Raw genomic sequence first — 24,571 nt, forward strand, 5'->3', positions numbered from 1 at the left:
TCAGTAAAGAAGTCATAACCTTCAAATAAACTTTGTTCCTATGCATAGTTTTCTAGATGGAATGTATAATGAATGAATACATAAAAAAATTCTGACAAGTTGCTTTTTCCTTCTTCCCTCCCTCCTTTTTTTCTACTTTTCTTTTCTTCCCCCTTCTCTCAGGTTGCTGAATGCCAATAAGATTCACTGCGTTCGTGCCAACGCCTTCCAGGACCTGCAGAATCTCTCGCTGCTATCGCTCTATGACAACAAGATCCAAACCCTCGCCAAGGGCACCTTCACTTCACTACGAGCAATACAGACCCTGTGAGTGAAACACACACACACTGAAACACACACACGCTGCTGTACACGCTCTGACATATGCTGATCCGTTACCATAAAACATGAGCCAACACAGGAGTTGTTTACTTGCAAGTCTGTGTAATAACACAGGAATGGAATCACGAGGTAGAGAGGTGAGTAAATCTATCATCGTCACAAACACCCAGACACACACACACACACACACACACACACACACACACACACACACACACACACACACACACACACACACACACACACAGCTTCTCCAGCTAGATAGAGATCAAAAGCAGCACATCTACCACACCCAGTCTTTCCACCACTGTTACGGAGACAACACCAATTCATTGAAATTAATGTCTCCTTTTTTCTGTCCTAAGCAACAAGGCAACACAAACACTGCTATCAATACAGACAGCAGACGGGCATCTAAAATATACAGCATAAGGTTTTCTCATTGTCATAGAAACACCTGTTGAGGTTGATAGTGGTGATGATGATGGTGCTATGGCTTGTCTCACCACACATACACACAAACTTAAAACAGCACTGTATTAAAGTGTCTCAAGCTTGTTTTTACACTTGCATTGAAAATACAGGATGGAAGTGCACAATGAGCGTTTCTACCAGTCTCTGGCATCCCCAGACTGGCTACGTAAGCTGGATGCTGCTCGAAGTTAACAACAAAATCAGCTATAGATTGTTTTTCCCGCTACAAAACACTACTCAGAGAGCGCTATTTAGTTCTATTATATGTCTTCCAAAGTGAACAAATGACACAGAAACGGTCTGGTTGGATAATAAATGTGTTTTTCAAGTCTTAATCTTAAATTATTGCTCAGGTATGTGTTTCTGTGGTTCCAGGTGAGAGTCTGTGCCCACACATGAACATCAGTTTTCATGTATTTATTCCCTTTCTTCTTCTGTCTTTTCCTCTCAACTTTTTTCCAGTCACCTGGCCCAGAACCCATTTATTTGCGACTGTAATCTGAAGTGGCTGGCCGACTACCTGCGCACCAACCCGATCGAGACGAGCGGCGCCCGCTGTGCCAGCCCACGGCGGCTCGCAAACAAACGCATCGGGCAAATAAAGAGCAAGAAGTTCCGCTGCTCTGGTAGGCCGGTGGCTCCGTGTCACTCTGCTGAAATTCATCCCTGCTGGTCTTCTCTATTTCTCAGACAGGCTTTGTTGTTTTTATGCCACTTGTCTCACGCTGCTCCTCGCTGACCTTCTGTCTTTCTCTCTGCTGAGAGTGACTTTTATCCCTCCATGATAGCGCATTCAATGAGCGATCAGTCCCGGCAGAAGGTTTTACTTTGCCTATCATTTGCTGTGCTGCTGCTACTCAATCAATATCTGCCCAGATGAACTTGGGGCCAAGGAGAGAGGGATTGTTTGCTTTTTCTCCACTTTCCCTGCATAATACCACATCGTGAGTCTGGTTTCACATTCAAACCGCAGTGAGCTGAGATCACCAGTCCAGGCTGGTGTTAGGGCTTAGAGTTTCTGCCTGTGCCCACCATTCCCCTGCCCTTTGCCAGTCATAGGCTCCCATCCCTACCAGCCGCTGTCTCCTCTTGCTCTCTTCATTGCTCACTACCCACCGGGCTCATGTTTCCTTCATGGCCCCTTATTCTCTCTCTCCTCTTCATGACACTAGCCAGACTCCATCATTCCCACTCCCTCCACTGTGTGCCCACCATTGTGTGTACACACTTTGCTACGCTGTCTGGCATTCTGACCTGCTGAGGTTTCACACTTCTTTATAGACTCATTTGTTTGACTCGATCTGGTAGAGAAGGGAGTCCATGTGTTTTTTCTCTTTGTTTTTACTTTCTTTTTTTTTTTTCCTTTTTGACTTTTTCCTTCTTTCTCACCGTCTCCTTCTTTCCCCTCATGTCACCCTTCCTTAGCAACAGCCAAATATTTACCACCTTTTTACATTGTTACTAGTGTCTCCATATTGCCACACAGAGATAGTCCTAGGCTTCTCTGTTTAATTGTCATATACCTTAAATCATGTGTCGTCATATATAAACTTTATATATGACTGATATGAAGCATAGCAGTGCCAAAGCTATGCAGACCAGACTGGTCTCACTGACATCCGTCCCTCTTTCTTTTCTCCATCACAGCCAAAGAGCAGTACGTCATCCCAGGTGAGTGGCTTGTAAACCTTCACCCCTATCATTGTCGTTCTCTTTTCTCTAATTTTCCACCTGCAGCCATCTACCAGCATCACTTTTCCATTGCTTACTATTCATTTAAACAAAGTTCTCCACAAATTAAAGGAAAAAAAATTCAGTTTATTACAGCCCAGGCATTACTTTTGTATATTTGCAATCATTTCTAAAAATGCTATAATTGAGTCAGAAAGAACAGCAAGCGTTCAGATGATCATGCTAGATATGAACATGCAGGTTAGCCAAACTCATGTGGAAGTCTTGTAGGAATCAGTGATTTGCCAATTAAAATTATGTAATTAACAGAAAACAATGCCAAATGTTTGGTGTGGGAAATGTCAATTTTTATGAAAAATCTGAATTTGATTTAGCAACATGCTCTGAAATATCAAAATAAGTCAGCACTTATAACTGTGTTGCATCACCTCTTTTGAAAATAGGCAGTAAGCATTTGGCAGTTGGAGACGGCAATCGCTGTCGGTTTAAAAGCAAAACGTTTCCCTCCTCTTTCCCGATCTACTATTTCTGCAGGTTATGGCCTCCTTTGTCATTATTCATAAAGCACATAATGTTTTACTGGTTGATAGATTTGGATAGCAGGGCAGGCAGTGTTGTGCGAAATTTGCTTTGGCATTGTCTTGCTGAAATAAGCAAGGCCTTTCCTTAAGAAGATATTGTCTGGACAACAGTTTTCCCTTCGCTGTTTCAAAAATAACAACCAAAAAAATAAACCTTGGCAATTTTAAAGTGGCAAGTAAAATATGCCGTTTGTTGAGATACTTAAGATAAAAGTGCACACGAGAATACCTAATAGCGCCCAAGAGTTACTGCCCCTATGTGTGAATTTTAATGTGATATATATGTGTGAGAGCATCTGTTTCTTCTCAACTTTGTTTCCCTAACAGTCTCAGCAGATAGTCCAAAGGAAATGTGTCTTTGCTTTGGCATTAGCACAGACAGTCAGTCACAGAGAGGGACAGAAAAGGAGGCAGAGGGAGCGAGACAGAGGGGGAAAGAAAGTGTGTCCTTTCTATCAGTAAAAGCTAAAGAAAATAAAGCCCACCAGAGGACTGAGATTCCTATCGGCGGATGTTTCCGGACCTCTTAACAAGAGCACTTCCAAGAAAATAACCGGGAGGAGCAGTGATGTGTGTCAAAGTCTGCGTGTGTGTATGTGCGTGTGCCTTAGTGGGGTTGCATATGCTTGGGTGATTCATTGTCTACGCTTGTATATCTGTGTGTACGTGTGTGGAAATTAATGTGTCTTTGTGTGCTAAGTTGAGATAAAGCTTGCACTGGCTTAGAGAACAAATGGGAGTCCTATATAAGCAGAAAGAAGATCAAAGCGGAACGTGATTAATAAGAATTTAACCCTCTCCTGACTGATAACAATTAAAGCTTCCACAATGGAAACACACGTCCAAATCACTGATAGCATGGGAATTCAGTAACTTTGATAATGGGGGCCGAGTTGCAGAGATTTATGAGAACTTCTGCAACTCCAGCGATGAGTCACTTTGCACCTCAGAGAGGGAAAAACCTCATCCCTCTGCCCTCTATTTTCTCTGATTTCGTGTAAATCTGCTGACAGTAAAAGTGTCACCACCACGCACTTGTGACGATGACGATGACTCAGGCTCACGAAATCTCCCCTGGCTCCTCTACATCCTCGAGATCAAAGCTCTGTGCTGTATTTTCATTGCTTCCTCCATCGCAGGAAATGCCTTTTCCTGTGTCTGGCCTAGCGAGGGAAAAGTTCCTTAATGACCAGCATTACCGTGTCTGTCTGCACCCTCCGCTCCGCTGAGCCACTGAGAAGTGACACAGCTCCAGAAAAAATGTTTTTTGCACAGGCAACAAGAGGAAGTGGTTTCTGGGAATTTTTTTTTGTCACTGTCCAAAGGTATTCTAATAAAGTCAGCAATGAGGTTTTGGGATTAGGTCTTGTTTGGACAGATTTTTGATATTCAACTGTAGGATTTCGTCCTGGTTGTTTGAGGTTTTCCTGCTCATGACTGTGGTCTGGGTGCCCCGTGCGGTTCCACTGACGTCATCGCTAAACCTCAGGCAGAATGGTGCACTGATGTGAGCATGCAAAAGGGGAATGGGACACAAAACAAAGCTCTAAAACAAATTCCGGCTTTTTCCCTCTAAATGGAACATATACACACATACGCTCTAAATGCACATATAAATGCATACATACACACACACACCGGGGCACAATAGACACTCACAGACAAACACACACTGTTCTAAGTAGCTCCCAGTGCTTTTTCATTATTGAGCAGCCATGATGTAACTTGAAGCACACTTTTTGGCACGTAACATCTATTCATAGACAGAGGAGGTGCAGGAAAACGTCCCACATTCCCCTCGCTGCCTCATTCTCGCTCTATCAGGACAGGCGTCTCTCTGCACGTCCGCCCCTCACCTTTCATTTCTCTTTCGTCTTTCTTCTTTTCCTCCTTTTGCATCTGTTTCCTCTCTCTCCTTTCCTTCAAATCCACCTGTCATTTCCTGTGCCTCTCTCATCCTCCTTTCTTCCTTCATTCTCTGTCCCTTGGGTGATCTGCTTCAAGCTGGCTGTCCAAATCCTCTCTCTTTTCACCCCAATGCTCCATCACCTCTCTCTAAAGTAACTCACCCATTCATCTTCTCCTATCAATGGTAGGAGGGTTGCAGGATGCTCTATAGGGCACCTAAGGTACCCTAAAGTAGGGAAGTCTCCTCTTCGGTCACAACAGGACAAACTGCTGACACACAGCTGCTGAGGGGGCGCATGCGTGACTGCGAACATCATGGGATTGAAGGCACTTGTGCTGGTTTGGAAGAATGACTCGTGTTATATGTTGTGCCGTAACAATGTCTATTTTTTCTCCTTTTCAGGCACAGAGGACAGCCATCTGAACAATGCATGTAACAGTGATCCAGTCTGTCCTCCCAAGTGCCGCTGTGAGTCGAATGTTGTGGACTGCTCCAACCTTAAGCTCACCAAAATCCCAGAGCACATACCTGCATCCACCACCGAACTGTAAGCAAACAAGAAAAAAAAGTATTTGAAGAATCTTTTGTGTGCTGAAGTTGTAGACGAATCAAATTTTAAAACTCACAGTGAATATCTAAAGAGAATTTGAATGGATTTTTCCGTCTGAATGATTAAACCTTTCAATCTTATTCCCACTAGCCGCCTTAACAACAATGAGATTACAACTCTAGAAGCAACTGGAGCTTTTAAGAACCTTTCCCAGCTGAAGAAAATGTAAGTAGAAATCCTCTTACCTTTCAGCAGTCACTCTCTAAAGAGTAAGTGCTGCTTTTAATTCTCCGACATGCTTTCTTTCTCCCCCCACAAACACACAGTAACCTCAGCAACAACAAGATCACAGAGATTGAGGATGGGGCATTTGAAGGCGCGTCCTCTGTCAATGAGCTTCACCTCACAGCCAATCAGATGGACTCGGTTCGAAGTGGGATGTTCCGTGGCCTTGAGGGACTGCGAATGTTGTGAGTCACAACCCCATACTTGTCCATATTTGGAAAAGTTTCTGATGTTTTTTTTTATTAATGTGTATTTCTTTTGTCATCAGGATGTTGAGAAACAACAAGATCAGCTGTATCCACAATGACAGCTTCACAGGGCTTCACAACGTCCGTCTGTTGTCTCTGTATGACAACCAGCTGACCACAATCACACCCGGAGCCTTCGACACCCTCCAGACTCTGTCCACTCTGTAAGATCCTGCCACACTCACACGCCTAGCTTTAATTTTAGGTTTTATTGCTCTCACTGTCAGGGCTCGTGTGCGGAGGCGAGGAAGGGATGACCCACATGCAGGACTCGTGGTGCAGAACGAGGTTTATTGAATATGTAGACAACAGATGATAGGATGGATGGCTGGCTGGCTGGACTTAGCGGACTGGTAGACTGGCTGGTTAACTGACTGACTGGACAGAACACACGACAGAAACAACATCATCAATGACCCGACACTGAATGGGTAGAACAGAGGGCTTAAATACACAGACTGGTGATAATGATGATAATGAGGGACCGGTGAGTACACAGCTGAACATAATGAACTAATGATAATGGGAAGAGGATTGAACATAATACACACAGACCAAGGCTAACACAATAAAACAGGAAGTGGAACAGGCAGTAGATAAACAGTGAGTGTGAACTGAAAACACTGGGTCACCGACCCAGGAACCCTGACAGGACCCCCCCCTTCAAAGGCCGGCACCCAACGGCCAAACGAAAAAGAACCAGAACAGGGCGGGCGGAGGGGGCCCAGGACGGAGGGACGGAGGCCACACAGAGACAGTTCGGGTGGGCGGCCACGTGGCCCGAGGCGAGACTGTTCCGGTGGACCGACCGTGCGGAAGGCAACGGCGGCCAGTCAGGCGAAGGCGGTCCGGAGGCCACCCAGGCGAAGGCGGTCCGGAGGCCGGCCGCGCGGAAGGCAACGGCGGCCACTCAGGCGAAGGCGGTCCGGGGGCCGGCCGCGCGGAAGGCAACGGCGGCCACTCAGGCGAAGGCGGTCCGGGGGCCGGCCGCGCGGAAGGCAACGGCGGCCACTCAGGCGAAGGCGGTCCGGGGACCGGCCGCGCGGAAGGCAACGGCGGCTCTCCAGTTTTAGGCGTGCTGGCCATGGCCCGGTGGGCACAGGACCAGACGAGGCAGGATCAGGCGAAGCACAGGCCGGAGCTGCAGCAGGCGAAATAAAAGCCAAAGTCGAGGCCAGGCCAGACGAGGACGAAGGCTCCGAGGCCGGGCCAGGCGAGGACGAAGGCTCCGAGGCCGGGCCAGGCGAGGACGAAGGCTCCGAGGCCGGGCCAGGCGAGGACGAAGGCTCCGAGGCCGGGCCAGGCGAGGACGAAGGCTCCGAGGCCGGGCCAGGCGAGGCAGAAGCAGGGTCTGAGGCCGGACCAGGCGAGGCAGAAGCAGAGCTAGGTGACAGCGAGGCATGAGGCTGGTGCGGTTCCCCTGAACCCCCAGTTGACGAAGAAGGTTGCCGGACGGGCTCCTCGGGCCCTCCAGCCGACGAGGCATGAGGCTGGTGCGGTTCTCCTGAACCCCCAGCTGACGAGGAAGGTTGCCGGACGGGCTCCTCGGGCCCTCCAGCCGACGAGGCATGAGGCTGGTGCGGTTCTCCTGAACCCCCAGCTGACGAGGAAGGTTGCCGGACGGGCTCCTCGGGCCCTCCAGCCGACGAGGCATGAGGCTGGTGCGGTTCTCCTGAACCCCCAGCTGACGAGGAAGGTTGCCGGACGGGCTCCTCGGGCCCTCCAGCTGACGAGGCATGAGGCTGGTGCGGTTCTCCTGAACCCCCAGCTGACGAGGAAGGTTGCCGGACGGGCTCCTCGGGCCCTCCAGCTGACGAGGCATGAGGCTGGTGCGGTTCTCCTGAACCCCCAGCTGACGAGGAAGGTTGCCGGACGGGCTCCTCGGGCCCTCCAGCGAAAACGGTCTCAGAACCAGTGGGCACTGGAGCCCCTGGCACACACAGGACAGGGCCAGCGGGTGCGGAAACCCCTGGCTGAGGAGCGGCCGGGCCAGCGGGTGCGGAAACCCCTGGCTGAGCAGCAGGGTAGCTCACAGCAGGCTCTGGGTACTGAACAGGTTGGTGGACGGGCGACTGGACTACTGGTGGGTGGACGGGCGACTGGACTACTGGTGGGTGGACGGGCGACTGGACTACTGGTGGGTGGACAGGAGGCGACTGGACTACTGGTGGGTGGACAGGAGGCGACTGGACTACTGGTGGGTGGACAGGAGGCGACTGGACTACTGGTGGGTGGACAGGAGACTGAGCTACGGGTGACTGGACAGGAGACTGAGCTACGGGTGACTGGACAGGAGACTGAGCTACGGGTGACTGGACAGGAGCGGACTGGAGAGCAGGTGAGTGAACTGACGGGGCTGGAAGCTGAACAGCAGGTGAGGCTGACGACGGAGCTGAGGTTGGTGTGGCTAATGGCTGGGCTACAGACTGAGCTAATGAGGGAGATAAAGCTACAGCCTGAGCTAGTAAGGCTGAGCAGGGGACACTTCAGCCAGCCTAACCAGGGATAAAGCTAGTGCGTGAAAGGCTGGGTCAGGAGGTGGATGAAGTGGTGGACTGATTAGCTCTTCCGTGCCTCCAGAGCGTGAGGGCACTGGCTGGAGAGCCTCAGCTGAGTCTCTAGGGGGGGTCAGGCTGGATCCTGGCCGTCCTCAGCCTAGGTGCTGGGACAGGCACGGGAGGTGGCTGGACACCAGTCACCCCCACTCGAGAAACCGAAGCGGGTGTGGCAGTAGACTGGGTCGCAGCTGCCCTCCTCCTGGGAGCTGGCACTGGTGTGGGGGTAGACTGACTGACGGGAGTGGAGATAATGACTGGGTGTGTGATGTTAGCAGGTTTATTGGGGATTGTTCTGGTTTTCCTGCCACCACTATTTACAGTCTTTGGGAGAGCAGAGCAGAACAAATCTTCCCAGTCCACAGAATCTTCCAGGAGGGAAACATCTCACGAATCAGAGATGGGGTTATTGTGCGTTTTGAGTGAATAATCAGATGGTGAGTGCGAAAAACAGTCACTGGAGCTCATCATCGGGAGTGGCTGAAAGTGGTCCGTTTTATGGCGGCGTGTGCGCCGATTTCTCCGGGAGGAGGAAGCGGGCGGGGTACACGTCCGAGCCTCTGGCACGGGAGCCTCTGTTGAGCCGAGGTGGAAGACGGAGCCGCTGTGCCGTGGCGAGGTTGAAGGTCCGGTGAATGAGGCAGGTGATGTGTGAGCGTGGAGCGGAGTGGCGAGAGAGGGAGCGGCCGAAGCGCGGCGTGAAACGTCCACTCTCCGCGGCAGATGCTCCGGTGCAGGTGAGGCAGCAGGTGGGGGAACGCGGCGTCTCCGAGGCCCGCCCAGAGCCAAGCGAGTGCCCTCGAAGACGTGCTCTCGCTCCGCGAAGAGCCGCTGTCTCTCCTTGAGTTTTTCAGCCCACAAGGAGAGCGCTACCTCCTGCCGCTCGTAGAGGTCCGAGTCCGCTGGGTCAAAAGCGTGTCTTCTTGGCACGGGTCGGGTCATTCTGTCAGGGCTCGTGTGCGGAGGCGAGGAAGGGATGACCCACATGCAGGACTCGTGGTGCAGAACGAGGTTTATTGAATATGTAGACAACAGATGATAGGATGGATGGCTGGCTGGACTTGGCTGGACTTGGCTGGACTTGGCTGGACTTGGCTGGACTTGGCTGGACTTGGCTGGCTGGACGGACGGAACACACGACAGAAACAACATCATCAATGACCCGACACTGAATGGGTAGAACAGAGGGCTTAAATACACAGACTGGTGATAATGATGATAATGAGGGACCGGTGAGTACACAGCTGAACATAATGAACTAATGATAATGGGAAGAGGATTGAACATAATACACACAGACCAAGGCTAACACAATAAAACAGGAAGTGGAACAGGCAGTAGATAAACAGTGAGTGTGAACTGAAAACACTAGGTCACCGACCCAGGAACCCTGACACTCACAGTCTGTTTTATTCTCACTCTCTCCCAGTAACTTACTGGCCAACTCCTTCAACTGTGACTGTCGGCTGGCCTGGCTAGGTGATTGGCTGAGGAGCAGGAAGATTGTAACAGGTAACCCTCGCTGCCAGCGTCCTGCCTTCCTGAAGGAGATCCCGCTCCAGGATGTGGCTCTGCCTGACTTCCGCTGTGAGGAAGGTAGGCAGCTTTGAGTGCTTTACTTCACGTTATACCACAGCTCCCGTGTAAGTGGAGTTTTTTCCCTCCTTGAAAAGAGAAAAGCATCTTAAATAGGATATGTTAATCCTTCTCTGTGTTTGAAACTAACCTGGGTGTGACTGATGAAGATTTTAACCCATAGTATGTTATAAAGACGAGCTGTTTAAAGTTTCTGAGATAATCTCAAATAATGGCCACTGCTGTGTGAGTCTTTTGTTTACTGAATAGATTGATACTCAGCAGTTCCTAAGCTGCTGATCAATGAAATGCTGAGTGGAGCTATTGAGCTGTTTGCCTTATTGATCAGTCACCCTGTTTGCACCTGAATGATTGTTAGACCTGTCTTCAGGCTTTAGGCAGCTTCCATTCTTTGCCTTTGCTGGTCAATACTACATTAGCGAGTCTCCTTTCTCTTTCTGTCCTTTAATTTTTGTTTTTGTGCTTTTCACATCTTTTACTTCTTCCTTCTTTATTTTCTCAATGCCTTGTCAGGTTTAATTTATTGTGATGCTGTGCTGTCTTTCGGTTTGCTTTCTATTTTTACTCTATCTAAAGTTTGGGGGTTTTTTGGTCAGAAAAAACAGCTATTTTTTTGGCTTGTTTCCATTTACATCTGCCCTCATGGTCATGTTTTCTTTGTCTTCCTCTCTCATATCTCTCTTCTTTTATCCCAGGCCAAGAGGAGACAAGCTGTGTGCCTCGGCCCCAGTGTCCCAGTGAATGTACATGCTTAGAGACCGTGGTGCGCTGCAGTAACAAGCACCTTCACACACTGCCCAAAGGCATCCCCAGGAATGTGACAGAACTGTGAGTTCTTTGGAATTAATTGCTCCAATTGCATTTATATTTATCAGGTATTATTTTCACCTCATCTTTCCTTAAAAGCAAGGAAGATCATTAAAAAAAACGTAAAGTGGACTTTATGAGCCTCTAAAAAAGATAAGTGTTAACAGCAGGGGCAAAGAAAACACATCGCGTCACTTAGGGAATAGGAAAGGAGTCAATAAACCCTGTAGTTATTCTCTCAGACATTCTTCTTCTATGTTCCTCACAGCCTTCAGGGCTAGCACTGATGTCACTCTCACACTCAGAGCCAAGGATTAGTGTGTGTGTTTGTGTGTGTGCGTGAATATTTGTGTGAGGGCCAAAAGCCTGTCCACAGGAGCATAGGGGAGCAACAGGACATTTTAATGAGCAGTTTTCAATGGAAAGGGGAGGAAATGGAATAGGTCTGGAACTTTCCAATAATGCTTAAAGTGGTTCAGACCAACTCAGGCACACACACACACACACACACACACACACGCTGTGCGAGCCTTAAGGCCTGTCATTGTCCCAGCAGGTGTGACCAGGTGTACCCCTCTGTTCTGGGCTTTCATCTTGTCATCTGGAGAGTTTGCTACTCCATCATTATCCCAAGTGTCCTCAGCACCGTCATTACCTATCATTACCACTGAACCCAAAGGCCTCCTAACTACCCACCTCCCCGCACCCACGCACCTTGTGCGTCCCACCCTGTGTACAGTCAAGAACAATAGCAGGAGCCTGCAGCTCTGCTCAGAAGGACCAGGCCCTAAATCAGCCATTTATCAAAGTGACACACCACTAGTAGGACTTTGTATTGGTAATCAGGAGGGTGGTTGTGTGCCTTGTATACATCACTCACTTGCATAGCCCACATAAACACAAGGGTTTGTACATCACTTTAAAAGTGCTGGGTCACATTTAGGAATTGTTGTTAAACTGGAAAATCAGAAAAAAGCAAATTCACTGAGAGTAACACATTTGTCTTCTTTTCTTAGTCACTCTTTCACAGTAGAAGTGATTCTTAGCCCAGTATCTGTGTGAAATGGGACTACCGTACTTAAACAGCATGACTGTGGAATGCTTGCTATGCTTGACTTCTAGTCTTGACAAGCAACATTGTTTTAAAATCTTGTAAGCAGATATCCATACATGAATATGCAGAATCTGACACCAGAAGCTTTCTGGTTTTCATTTGTAGACTGACTGAAGTTCTAACTTTTTTTAACAATCCTGTTTGAGCAGGCTGTGATGCAGTTAAATAGTGTGTAGAAGAGTAAAACAGGGATTGCACAGTAATCATCAGCTACTGATAATGATTTCTCTTTTATTCATTTTTTCACTATCCCAATATTCTGGTAGCCAACTGGTAGCCAACTGGTTACCAGAGCCATGAGTGGATCAGTTGAATCTTAGATTGAAAATACATTAAGAAACAGTGCTGGTAAATATTTTCAGTCTGCTGTAGCTGTTCTATCTTTCAATGATAGCGCCTGCTGGTTCATTACAAACCTATTTGTGTCTGTCTGTCCAGGTATCTAGATGGAAACCAGTTCAGTGTTGTTCCAAAGGAACTGTCTGCCTTCAAATACCTACAGCTGGTGTAAGTTTTTTGTCTGTGTACATCTTCAATTACAAGGTCTATATCCAGGATGTCAAACTTATATTACACCGTGGGCCACATACAGCTCACTTTGATGTTAAGCCTTTGTGTTTACCTGCACATTTAATCCCTGAGATATATTAATGCAATAAAATGAAGTGCAATTTCAAGTATGTCAGTTTTTCTACAACACAAAGAAATGTTGCTTAAGAATGATTCTTTGAGCCTAAAGTCTAAGAAACAGCTTTATAAAATTACAGCAAAAGATCTGGTAGCTCGTTGCCTAGACTGTTGTGTAATTATAAAACAGAAAGTTCTTGTTAATTCACAGAAAATATCCAGTTTATGTCTTTTTTCACAGAAAGAAAGACCTTTACTGTCATTTAATTGATTATCTATTGCTTAATTACTTTGGTGTAGTATAAAAAGGTGTGTGTGTGTGTGTGTGGGGGGGGGGGGGGGGGTCTTTATCGGTTCTTACAGTCCAAAATTCATGCCAAAATTCTTGTTCCTAAGTCATCCAGTGGGCCAGATTGGAGTCTTTGCCGGGCCAATTCTGGCCTCCGGACCTTATGTTTGACACCCCTGGTGTTGATCAGTACAGTGAATGATTCCTTTTTTACGTTTCAGAGACCTGAGCAACAACAAGATAAACTCTCTGACCAACTCATCCTTCGCTAACATGAGTCAGCTTACCACTCTGTAAGTCTTAACCAGCCTTGACTGTCATTTTAATTTATCTGCAACTAGAAAAGTTTTGTTTTAATTCTACCTAAATGTGACACTTGTGACGATCTTACTTTGCAGAATTCTGAGCTATAACTCGCTGCGCTGTATCCCCAAAATGGCTTTCAGTGGACTGCACTCACTTCGACTGCTGTGAGTTCATTTTCATATTTCAGATGAATTGCATGCAGGTACTATTTGTGTTATATATGTGCTTTTTTTTTCAAATACAGAATGTATACTGCCTGTGCTATGAGAGTGTTTCACTTTTTTCTTCATGAAAAATCAAATGTTTCTTTGGTGTCACATCATTTCAGGACAGTGTTCATTCTGCTCACTGAGAACATTTGAAGTCATTTTGACAGAAGTGTTCTAAAACAAGACAGGACTTACTTTCAGGCTAAATGAGTTATTAAGGAGGATATTTTTACAGCCTGCACTGACTACAGAGATGGTGCAAGCAGATGCTGAGAATGTTTGATTGACTCCAGAGGAATGAAACACAGTCTAAACAGTTATGACAGCTTATGAATACACACACAGACACACACATAAACTCCGACCTATTTTCTCTGTTTAGATGGCAGCTGTGGGGGGAAATAGCAGTGTTATTCCAGCTCCCACTCCTAACCACCTCCTCTTCAGACTTCTGCCCAGTCTGCTTGTTCACCTCCAAGTGCCCCGAGCTCATCACTGCTGCACCATCAGGGCCAAACACATGCTCCCACATCCCACTGTACAAAATCACCCTGACTCTGATTGCCGGAGAATGTTTGCCCCGCTAGCTGTAATGGTTTTGACTTTGCCTGTGGGCTTTTATGAAGTTATGAAGTCTTTGATTGTGCACTCTCAGTGACCATGGGCTCCCTGCGGATGAATTCGTCTGCTAAATAACTGAGATGTAGATCGTAAATGCATTCGACAGATAGATGACGAAATGAAACCAGTCTTTGGAAGCGCACAGCAGCTCCAAGCCTCAAGCTTTAACTCGAATGTACAGTTTACTTTTGCAACAGGAGAAACTGAGACCAGGCCCAGCAGCACTCCTTATGAGATTATGCGCGCACGCCAATGTCTATTTGTGTGTCTGCGTGTGTGTGTCTGTGTGCGCACTGATGCCCGTATATGCATAGTCTAAATGTTTGTCATCTACTGGCTTGGTGCCTGTTAGTATGTGTGTGGGAGTGCAGTTATCAGCTTTCCATGTGTGCTCATAGCAGGCACACTTTTTATTAGTGACAACAAAGCTTCAACAAAGCCTCTTTTTACGGTGGGATTCGACTAAAGCCCCCGATCATTACGAGACACAAAGCGTAAGAGCCCTTTTAGTGTAGAATGAGAGTGAAGCTCGGCCATCATTAGCTGATGCCGCCGTCGCTACGCCAGGCGTAGAGCTTTGATCTCTAATGAAGCTGTGTGTCCGTTATTTCTGCTGTTACTCACTCACGCCACCTTTACTTCTGAAATTCCCCTGAACAAGTATGCTAGACGCCATGTGAGGCCCTCCCTCAGTGCCACCAACACGTACACACACACCACACAGGCTCAGAACTATATACAATAACACACATATATACACACAGACTGTCTGGGCTACCTTATTGTCTTACTCAGACGGCAGTCCAAGTGAAGCAGAAAACTTTGATGTCTTTACTGCCCGTGTGATCAATCATAAGCCTCCCATTAAATGTCAATTGGAGCTGTGGCATTTCTTTCTTTGCTTAGAAATACAGTGGGGGGTGCAGCAAATCTCGAGCGACAATGAGCTCAGTTTAATAGTTTAAACTTTCAGACTCCACAAAAAGTTCAGAGTTCAAAGTTGGAAGCTTCATGGAAACCACAATGAGATGCCAAAAGCGCCGCGCTCATGTGCAGTCGCGCACGCCGAGGTGCCAGAGCCTTTATAAAGCTGCACCTTTGGCTTTACACAGCAGTAAAAGAGGAGAAGAATCATTAACGCTCACTTCTTCAAACAAACCAGGGGTCTGAGGCTGGCATGGATGTGGTGTGATTGCAAGCGGCACTGTGTGAGTGTGCACGCATGTGTGTGTGTGTGTGTGTGTTTGTATGGTGGTTGTGGTTTAAGCTGCAGATTAATACGCTTCTAATTGGCCTGCTGAGTATTAGGTGTGAGGTGAGTGAGCTGAGACAGCGCCAGGGTGTGGCCCGCAGGGGTTTGAGCAGCAACCTGTAAGAAATTAATGTGATATGAAAGAAAAGAGAAGGGAAAAAAACAATGAATGTAAAGCTTTCAACAAAAACAAAACAGACATGTGGCTCACAGAACCAGACTTCCCACACTCTGTGTAGACATAAGCCATCGAATTGTCAATCGGTTTCATTCTGGGAATCGGGCTGCAGATAAGCTGGCATAAGCAACGTGAATTGACAGAATGATATACAGCCGTAGCAAAGAAAAGTCAAAAAGAGAGAATGTTAGCAGGAGCGCAGATCAAGTTTCTTCCTGGAGACTCCATGGCTCCTTTTTTCCCATGAGATCTTTTCCTGACTGGCACACTGCTGCTGGCTTTACGCCCTCGGTATCCTCCAACTACCACAACCCACCTACGCGCTCTACACTAATAAGCATTCTCCATGGCACACAGGCCAATTAGCGTGTTGTCTCAGGCAGGTTACACTGTATATTTTTCCTCTAGTATTTAGTATTCTTACACTGACCAACTTCCCTCTCCGCATCCTTTCCTCTGACTCTTCCACAGTTTCACCGTGATTGACAAGTCCAACAAAGAAGGCAGTTTACTTTCAGAGTCTGTTTATACATCAGTTCTCTTCATCCAGGCATAGAGAGCAGATGTGTCATGTACTGTTATTGTGGACTGAGCTGTGGTAACATTAGCTTGCGGTCAGCTGAGGTTTAGAGGTGGTAATGACCTGACGGATTACAATGACCATCAATCATGTAGCCATTAAGCCATGTAGGCTTGTCAACCTTGGTAGCAGTAGCAGTCTGAGAACAAGGAAAATAACAGTAGATTCAAAATAATGCAAAAACACACCAGGATTAATATTAATGCATGTGCCCAAATATACAAGCACATAATTGTTCCTCGTTGTCTGCACACACACACTTACACTGTCCTGCATGTGGTACAGCTCTCTTTAACCCCCCAACTCTATACCCCTGTTGGCCCTGCCAGCCAGACGCGCATAGAAACTTGACACCAGCCTTTTCCAGACGTACAGAGCCTCGTATCTTTGCCAGCTGCACATGGCTCTACCAGAAACACAAACCACCTCCCGCTCATTTAGAATGCCAAGACAACATTGCGCCATTGTTCCTGATATTTCTGGTTTCGGTTTGTTGGAAAGCAATCAACCCAGCACTGACAATTAATATACTGACTCTTTGGTTTACTTTGAAAAAAATATAGCTTTACCATTTGGACACAGGAGCACCGTTATAAATACTGAAATGGGACCGTTCATTCAAATACTTGTCTTTTAAAAAAAAAAAAAATACTAGTGTGTTTTAACAAATCAAAAACGAGTTGATTTTCTGGCAGTTGACCAATCAGTAAATCTTCTTTTGAACTTTGTTCTAATAGTATGATTTTCTTTCTGTGCTCAGATGTCTTCATGTATTTTCTCTTTTTGTCCTCTCCTTCCCCTTCACCCTTAAGGTCTCTTCATGGCAATGAAATCTCAGAGCTTCCCGATGGCATCTTTAATGACGTGTCCTCACTTTCCCATTTGTAAGTAGTAACACACAACTGTATGGCCATTTCCAGAACCATTACCATCTGCATTTACCATGTTAAGTGTACATACATGTAGCTGCACACAAAAATGCATACACACACACACACAGAGGCACTGTCAGGTACAGGAGCCGTCTGCACACACAGCCAGAGTGTGGCTCACAGCGGGCTGTCTGTTGTCCTCTTTGGTCGGCTCTGCATGAGACGAGCCCTCCCTTAATCAGCCGCAGTCCTGCGGTTCAAGCAACACACAGACCCCTCTGCTCTCTCATCTCCCTGTGTGACATCTTTGAAGCACAAACATTCACTGACTTGCACACACATATCTTTCATGGTCTGTGGACTTCAGTGTTTATTTATTTGTCTGCAATTTTGTGTGAGTTGGGCGTCTGGCTGTGCATGGCTTTTGCCATCCAGCATAAATTGTCACATCATTTCGTGACAGTTGCTGATCAGTAGACATATCTGCCTATTAGATAGATAGACTTATCGTGAATATGGAGCTACCAGGCAGGAGGGGAAGACCACGGAGGAGATAGGATGTAGTGAAGCGGGACATGCAGACGGGTCATGTGACAGAGGAGGAGGACAGGGTGAGATGCTAGATATAGGGTGAGATGCATCAAATGCGGCGACCCCCAAGGGAGCTGCCAAAAAAAGATGATGACGACAGATAGATCTGTCAATCTGTAGGTGTCCTCCAGTTTTGACACTGGAGCTCTGGCAGAAGGAAGCATAGGGAGAACTAAACAAAGACATTTCATGGAGAGCAGAGCAAGAGTCGAGGCTTCATGAAAATGGGGCGAAGTGAGGGATGGAGGGGAGCCATTGATTCACAGTCAAGTGGCTTTCATGTAAGCAGATGTCAGGTGTCAGCTATTGGCTCGGCCTGAAAGATGAGCCTGTGTTCCGCAGTAATGGAACAGCATCGATTCAGGAGTGTTTGTGCATCCAGTGGGAGGACAGAGCGCCATTGATTCCTGACCACCATGACAGAAGCAGTTAAGAGTGCCTTCTGTTCACACCTTTGCCGTAATTGAACAGCCTTCCTCCTGATAATGCATGGCCCAAAGTGGCATTGAGCGTTAAACTTTAGAGCTGTTTTATTCTTAGGGAGGCTCTGATTTTTTTTTTTTGTCTAGGACATCAAGTTGATTTTTAAGTGAGTGTTACTTTATATGAGAATGTAGAGACACCTGCTGGTGACAGAGTGCACTACAGTGGGTAGACTTATACTGAAAGAGCCTAAATCACTGATTACTAATGACTGATCTCTGAATTTTCAGGGCAATCGGTGCCAATCCGCTGTACTGTGACTGTCACCTGCGCTGGCTGTCGGACTGGGTCAAGACTGGATACAAAGAGCCCGGCATCGCCCGCTGTGCTGGTCCTCAGGGCATGGAGGGCAAACTTCTGCTGACTACACCTGCAAAGAAATTTGAATGTTCAGGTGAGTTATTGTGTTCAGCGCAGGAATTTCATCTTAGATTGGTCACTTGTACCTGTAAAAAAAAAAAAAAAAGAAATATAAGCTTTGGCATTTCCTCTAGGTGATGTGGACACGGCAGTGTTGGCCAAGTGTAACCCTTGTCTGTCAAGTCCGTGCCAGAACCATGGCATCTGCCACAGCGACCTGGTGGAGATCTACAGGTGCAGCTGTCCTCCGGGATTCAAGGTAACTACACAGTGCTACCACCTACCTGTGAAGACCAGTTGAGAGGTTACCGACGTGAGTAGCATCATTTTTGGCAGATCCCTTAGTCTGGCCTCTGTTTCAGGGAAAGAACTGCGAGACGGTTCTGAACGCCTGTGTGAGCAGCCCATGTGCCAATGGAGGAACCTGCCGAATGGATGCAAATCAAGAGGGACAGTACAGGTGAGGAAATCAGTGAAGGTAAGGAATGAAATCTTAATCAAAGACAGAACTTGATGAGATGGATTTGTTTGCTTTTACAGTTGCACATGTTCATTGGGCTTCGAGGGCCCGACTTGCGAAACCAATATCGATGACTGCGATGACAACGACTGCGAGAACGGAGCAACCTGCATCGACGGTGTCAACAACTACACCTGTTTTTGTCCCCCCTACTACACAGGTTAGTAGATGCAGCATAGTTAAGATCAAGAAACAGCTGCACAGTAACAAAATATCAGTTAAAAAGAAGGTTTTACGCTATGAAAAATATGATTATGCTCTGCGTTAACCACCTTCTCTAAAACTTTTGCCTTTTTGCAGGTGAAATGTGTGAAGAAATGGAAGATGTGTGTGCCCCCGGTCGGAGCCCCTGCCAACACGAGTCTACCTGCCTCATCACATCCTCTGGACCCAAGTATGTTTTACTCCCAGAAGCACCAGATCAATCAATTCTGAAGCTGTATGTTGGGAAATAGACGATTTATATTTTGTATTTTTGCATTGCAGGTGTGTGTGTTCTCCTGGTTATGTTGGTGATGACTGCAGTGTAGATTATAATGACTGCGAGGAGCATCGCTGTCAGAATGGAGCTCAGTGTGTGGACGAGCTAAATGGATATTCGTGCATCTGTCCTGAAGGATATAGGTGAGGAGAGGACAAGTGTGCCATTATTTTTGGCTTCTTAGTTTCTTCTGCTTTAATCAGATCACACTCCTAAAAATCCCCTCACTGTCTGTCTTCCTTTAGCGGTCAGTTATGCGAGGTTCCCCCATCTCTACTGTCACTGTGCGAGCGGGCCGACTGCCAGAACAACGCCCCATGTGTGGAGCGAGGTGGGCGCGCCCTCTGCCAGTGTCCTCCTGAGTTCGGAGGGCCACGCTGTGAGAAGCTGGTCAGCGTCAACTTCATCGACAGAGACTCCTACCTCTTGCTCTCTGACCTTAAGAACTGGCCTCAAGCTAACATCACACTACAAGTATGTGCAGTCATTTCTACCATTTCAGTGTGCTGCCACTGCCTTTCTGTGCTAAAGCCTGAATAACTCAAACACCCAATCCAAAAATGATCTCTCTGTAGGTATCAACAGCGGAGGACAATGGTATCCTGCTGTACAATGGAGACAATGACCATATGGCAGTGGAGCTCTATCAAGGTCATGTCAAGGTTAGCTATGACCCCGGCAGTCAGCCAGGACATGCCATATACAGGTAAGGTGCCACTGCTCGCTCAGTCCTGATGAGCACGTAGCATTTTGTGTTCACTTTGACTGTACTGTATATCTTCAATCTGTGTTTTCCTTTCCCAGTACTGAGACTATCAACGATGGTCAGTTCCACACAGTGGAACTGGTGACCTTTGACCAGATGGTGAACCTGTCCATTGACGGGGGTCTCCCTACCACAATGGACAGCTTTGGGGCAGTGCGGCCCATCAACGGGGAGGCTCCACTATATGTGGGGGGTAGGGGCCCTCTCCAGAACACACCTCCCTCCTCTGCAGGCACTCTTAACTACTACACTACTGTCAATCACCACCCCTCCCCCTTCGCTTTGTCACCACCCGAATCACTCCTTTCCCTCAATCCTTCAACCCTATCCTCTAGCCACTCCATCCCACCTTTAGTCATGACTGTGTTTGCTAGAAAAAATACAGATAAACCTCCTGAATACTAACACACACACACATTTTTTTTAATCATGAAAAGGAAGCTCATAGAACACAATTCTCAAAAGTAAAGCTACGTTCAGCTTCTTCTGAACCAGGTAGCTCTGCATTTAACAGAGGCTTACACCAGATGCCCTTCAGGCTGAAGTACAACCCGCAACCTTTCCCTTGCAAATGTGTTAACCACCACACAGCTGAAGGAACATCATTCTCAAAAATAATAGATCATAATTTAGAGTAAAAACACAATGCATCTCTCTATAGACTTCGTCCTTCAAGCACTTTTTTATAGTGTGTGAACTACGCCATCTAGTGTTAGAATCATAATCAAACTACCACACACAGTCTCGACTTCAGATTAGTTTTGTATTTGCATGCATTTTTTCCCCATGGTGCACATGGTGTTCATTTGTATAATTTACATGTAATTTAGCCACTCTTGATAGAATCAGACTTTGAAACTGAAAAAATAAACCTTTAATGTTACACCTTAGATTTGTTGCATTTCAGCCCCCATTTGTGGGTTGATATCGGATCAGGAGTGGCTCAGACTTGGTGCTGTTTGTTTTTCCTGCTGTGATGTGCTGTGAAGTGCTGTTCTTCATTCATACAAACTACAGGAGACATTTTTTTCCATACCTCTCTCCCTTTTGTTGTCCCCCATTTCAAGGATGATGTGTCTTATAGTGCAAATGTAAAAAAATCAAAATTAGTTTAAAAAACTCCAACAAAAAACAGTTGTATATACTAATCTGAGAAGTGGTTTACACACTGCTGGGACACACATGCTTGAAAATATCAGTCTCCATTACACTCATACCAGCCCTGTGTTAGATGTCTGTGCGTGTGACTCAGTATGCACGTCCTTGTATATAACCATCCTTTCTCTCGTTCCTTCCTCCAGGCATGCCGGTGGACGTGCACTCGGGCACTTTCCGTCTCTGGCAGATCCAGAATAGCTCCAGTTTCCATGGCTGTATCCAGAACCTGTACATAAACAACGAGCTTCAGGACTTCACCAAGACCCAGATGAAGCCTGGCGTGGTACCGGGCTGCGAGCCCTGCAAGAAGATCTACTGTGTACATGGCATATGCCAACCTGATGGGGTCCAAGGACCCGTTTGCCACTGCCAGCCAGGCTGGAGCGGGGCGCACTGTGACCAGCCTGCTAACAACCCCTGCCAGGGCAGCAAGTATGTCAGCAAATGGAATAGCTTAGTGTGGATCAAGTTTTTAAACTTTATATTTATATTTATTGAGTTTATTGCCTCTTAAATAGGTGTGTCCATGGAAAATGCATCCCTCTGGATTCTCAGTCATACCGCTGTGAGTGTGCAGAGGGTTACCGCGGAGCCCTGTGTAACCAACAAGGGGAGCTGTTTAACCCCTGCCGTCACTTGTCCTGCAAACATGGTCGCTGCCAGATCTCAGACACAGGAGATGCATACTGTCACTGTGAAAGTGGCTATACCGGAGAACTTTGTGATGCAGGTGGGTTTTGTGCATGTTAGTCTGTAGTGATAAAGAAAAAAAAAGACTTTAAAACAAGTCATATTAAAAACTTTTTTCTCCATTGTTTTTTATTTAGAGATTGAGTGCAGAGGGGAACCTGTGCGAGACTTCTACCAGGTCCAGCGGGGATACGCTATCTGCCAGACGACACGCATGGTCTCTTGGGTGGAGTGCACTGGAGCCTGCGACACAGGGGCCTGCTGCGCCAGTCAGAGGATGAAACGTCGGAAATACACCTTCGAATGCAGCGATGGGACCACCTTCAGCGAGGAGGTGGAAAAGACCATCAAGTGCGGTTGCGTGGGCTGCATGTAGCACAGTTCACTCCCGTTCCCTGCTGCTGCTGACGAGCAGAAGATGGAAAGAAAGAAAGGAAGTAAAGAAAGGAAAGAGAAGACAGTAGGAAAGTGAGGGAGAGAAAGAAAGAGAGATATTAAAGAATATATATAAAACCTCTATCTATATATTATGGACAACAGTGTTTGTAAAATAGTATATTTCCTCCCCTTCTAAGGGTGTTTGACCTACAGTAAAACAGAGAAACCAACATCACGGGCAACAACGTAGGTGCGACAACAGCAGCAAACCATTGTTTCAACCCGAGTCACCCAGTGTGAATTCCCCATCCATCTCTGAGGCCTCTGACAGCCCAGCCACCATCTACCATCTTTACTTTGTGGAGGCAGAGAGAACAGTGGGGTCTGGCCTGGGAAAAGCAGAAGGCTAAGAGGAGAGCTGGACAATTTTGACTTGGCAAAGCTGTTTTGAGTTGAGCTTGGCTGGGTTGCCTGGACTGGGCTGGACATGGTTTGAGTTGAGTTGAAGTTGTTGTTGGTTTGGTGTAGCAGTTTCTCTGCCAGGATACAGTCATCCATCCACACACGCACACGTAGAAGTGAACAGCAAGGAAGAAATCGTACGATTAAGAGCGGCGCAGACGCCGTGGCTTCGAGGCTAGGGTGGTCTAGTGTCACAGTTGATTTCTGTGAGGTACCGTAACAGAAACTCCATTAAAAAAAGAAATAAACAAGAGACTGCGCTGACTAGCAGCACTGAAAACAGCAGTCAAGGCACGTCTCTGAAGTACATAATCACACATGCATGGCATACACACATTTTCTGCACAGTCTAAACGCCACACGGGAAGGCTTGTGCCAAACTATTCCAATCAGAGAACCCATCCGGTGCTGACAGTGCCCAGTGCTTATCAGCCCCCAGCATGAATTGCCTCAGGGTTAGGATGATTTGCATAATCCCACCCCCAACCTACTCCACCCCAGTGAGTAGGAGGCCAATCAGTCCTGCTCCTTTTGATGCCTGCAGTATTAAACTTGTGCAAACTGTTGCATGTTTGGAGAAGTTTGCTAACAAATATGTAGAGCTTCTTAATATCCTTATAAATGTACAAAACAAAAACGTTGCAGAATCATGCTCTGTTGTTTTATTTTTTATTTTGTTTTGTTTCATTTCTCATAATTTGTTTTTGTTATATTTTTGTGTCATGATGTAACCTAACTCCTTTAGCTGCCCCATCCCTCCCCTACAACCCTTTATATAGAAATGCCTAACAGATTCTAATATATATATATATTTGTATTTCATTTTGGTATAGTATTTTTCTATGTTAAAGAGTAAGCCTGTTTCCTGAAGCTTTGGGACTGGTGGAAAGGCGTTCATTTGGTTCCCTAGGTGTTTTTTGTTTTTTTTAATTTGTTGTATCTCACATGCTCCAAAAGGTGATTAATTACATTTAATTGGCCAAAAAAAATGCAGCAGCTGGTTGGCCTTTTTGTATAGAAGGCAGTATTGGTCTAGAAATATGTTTAATATTGTATATGTTGTCTTCCATGTGAATATTACATTAATTCATTGAGAGTCTGTGCTTGTTTTTATTTATTTTATCTAATGGCGTTTTCCTGTAGAAAGTGAAGATCAAAAATGTCAAAAAGATTTAAAAAGGTAACTAAAAAAATTAATTATGTAAAAAAACTGTATTTGTAACAACACTTCATAGCAGTGTTTGACCTTCCTCTCTGGCTCAGACATTCCTGGTTTGCTTGCAGGGGCCGGAGAGTTCAGAGCTGAGATTAAGAGATGTCCCCCACCTCAAATTTCCCTTGAAATTAACACATCACACTTAAAAGACTTCTGATTGTTTCCGTGTTCATTTGGATTGAAGTGCTCGAGTTGCATTTCTGTCATTTGAATTTGTGAGCTGGTGGGTTTTGTTTTGTTTGTTTTTTAAATTTTTTTTTTTTTTTTTTTTAAATTAGTCAAGCTCAACTGATCATAAGCTGCTGTCAAGCCAGAAGGAACAGGATGAAGTTGCCTCTGTGGACAATGATCATGTTATCAAGGTGTGTCATCCAAGATTGCTTTGAAAAGGCAACTGTGT

At 46.4% G+C, this 24,571-nt stretch overlaps 1 protein-coding gene across 4 annotated transcripts in view; it reads left to right on the forward strand.

Moving 5' to 3' along the window:
• Positions 1–23,203, forward strand: part of slit1a (slit homolog 1a (Drosophila)) — an 84,531-nt gene extending 61,328 nt beyond the window's left edge. The window contains exons 13-37 of one of the 4 annotated variants that reach the window (XM_026189268.2): positions 163–306; positions 1,258–1,421; positions 2,443–2,466; positions 5,380–5,524; positions 5,678–5,752; positions 5,854–5,997; positions 6,081–6,224; positions 10,045–10,211; positions 10,907–11,039; positions 12,571–12,639; positions 13,270–13,341; positions 13,447–13,518; positions 17,007–17,078; positions 18,371–18,534; positions 18,635–18,759; positions 18,863–18,960; positions 19,041–19,180; positions 19,321–19,414; positions 19,507–19,644; positions 19,747–19,975; positions 20,077–20,207; positions 20,306–20,499; positions 21,569–21,857; positions 21,944–22,155; positions 22,253–23,203. In XM_026189268.2, coding sequence (XP_026045053.1) covers positions 163–306; positions 1,258–1,421; positions 2,443–2,466; positions 5,380–5,524; positions 5,678–5,752; positions 5,854–5,997; positions 6,081–6,224; positions 10,045–10,211; positions 10,907–11,039; positions 12,571–12,639; positions 13,270–13,341; positions 13,447–13,518; positions 17,007–17,078; positions 18,371–18,534; positions 18,635–18,759; positions 18,863–18,960; positions 19,041–19,180; positions 19,321–19,414; positions 19,507–19,644; positions 19,747–19,975; positions 20,077–20,207; positions 20,306–20,499; positions 21,569–21,857; positions 21,944–22,155; positions 22,253–22,491 — 3,478 coding nt within the window. In that variant the 3' untranslated portion in view covers positions 22,492–23,203. The remainder of the gene's footprint in view (positions 1–162; positions 307–1,257; positions 1,422–2,442; positions 2,467–5,379; positions 5,525–5,677; positions 5,753–5,853; positions 5,998–6,080; positions 6,225–10,044; positions 10,212–10,906; positions 11,040–12,570; positions 12,640–13,269; positions 13,342–13,446; positions 13,519–17,006; positions 17,079–18,370; positions 18,535–18,634; positions 18,760–18,862; positions 18,961–19,040; positions 19,181–19,320; positions 19,415–19,506; positions 19,645–19,746; positions 19,976–20,076; positions 20,208–20,305; positions 20,500–21,568; positions 21,858–21,943; positions 22,156–22,252) is intronic. The other 3 variants (XM_026189270.2, XM_026189269.2, XM_026189271.2) reach the window with 3 other exon arrangements.
• The last annotated feature ends 1,368 nt before the right edge of the window (positions 23,204–24,571 follow it).

This window comes from Astatotilapia calliptera, chromosome 13 (assembly GCF_964374335.1).
Source record: "Astatotilapia calliptera chromosome 13, fAstCal68.1, whole genome shotgun sequence".
In the NCBI taxonomy this organism is placed as follows: domain Eukaryota; kingdom Metazoa; phylum Chordata; class Actinopteri; order Cichliformes; family Cichlidae; genus Astatotilapia; species Astatotilapia calliptera.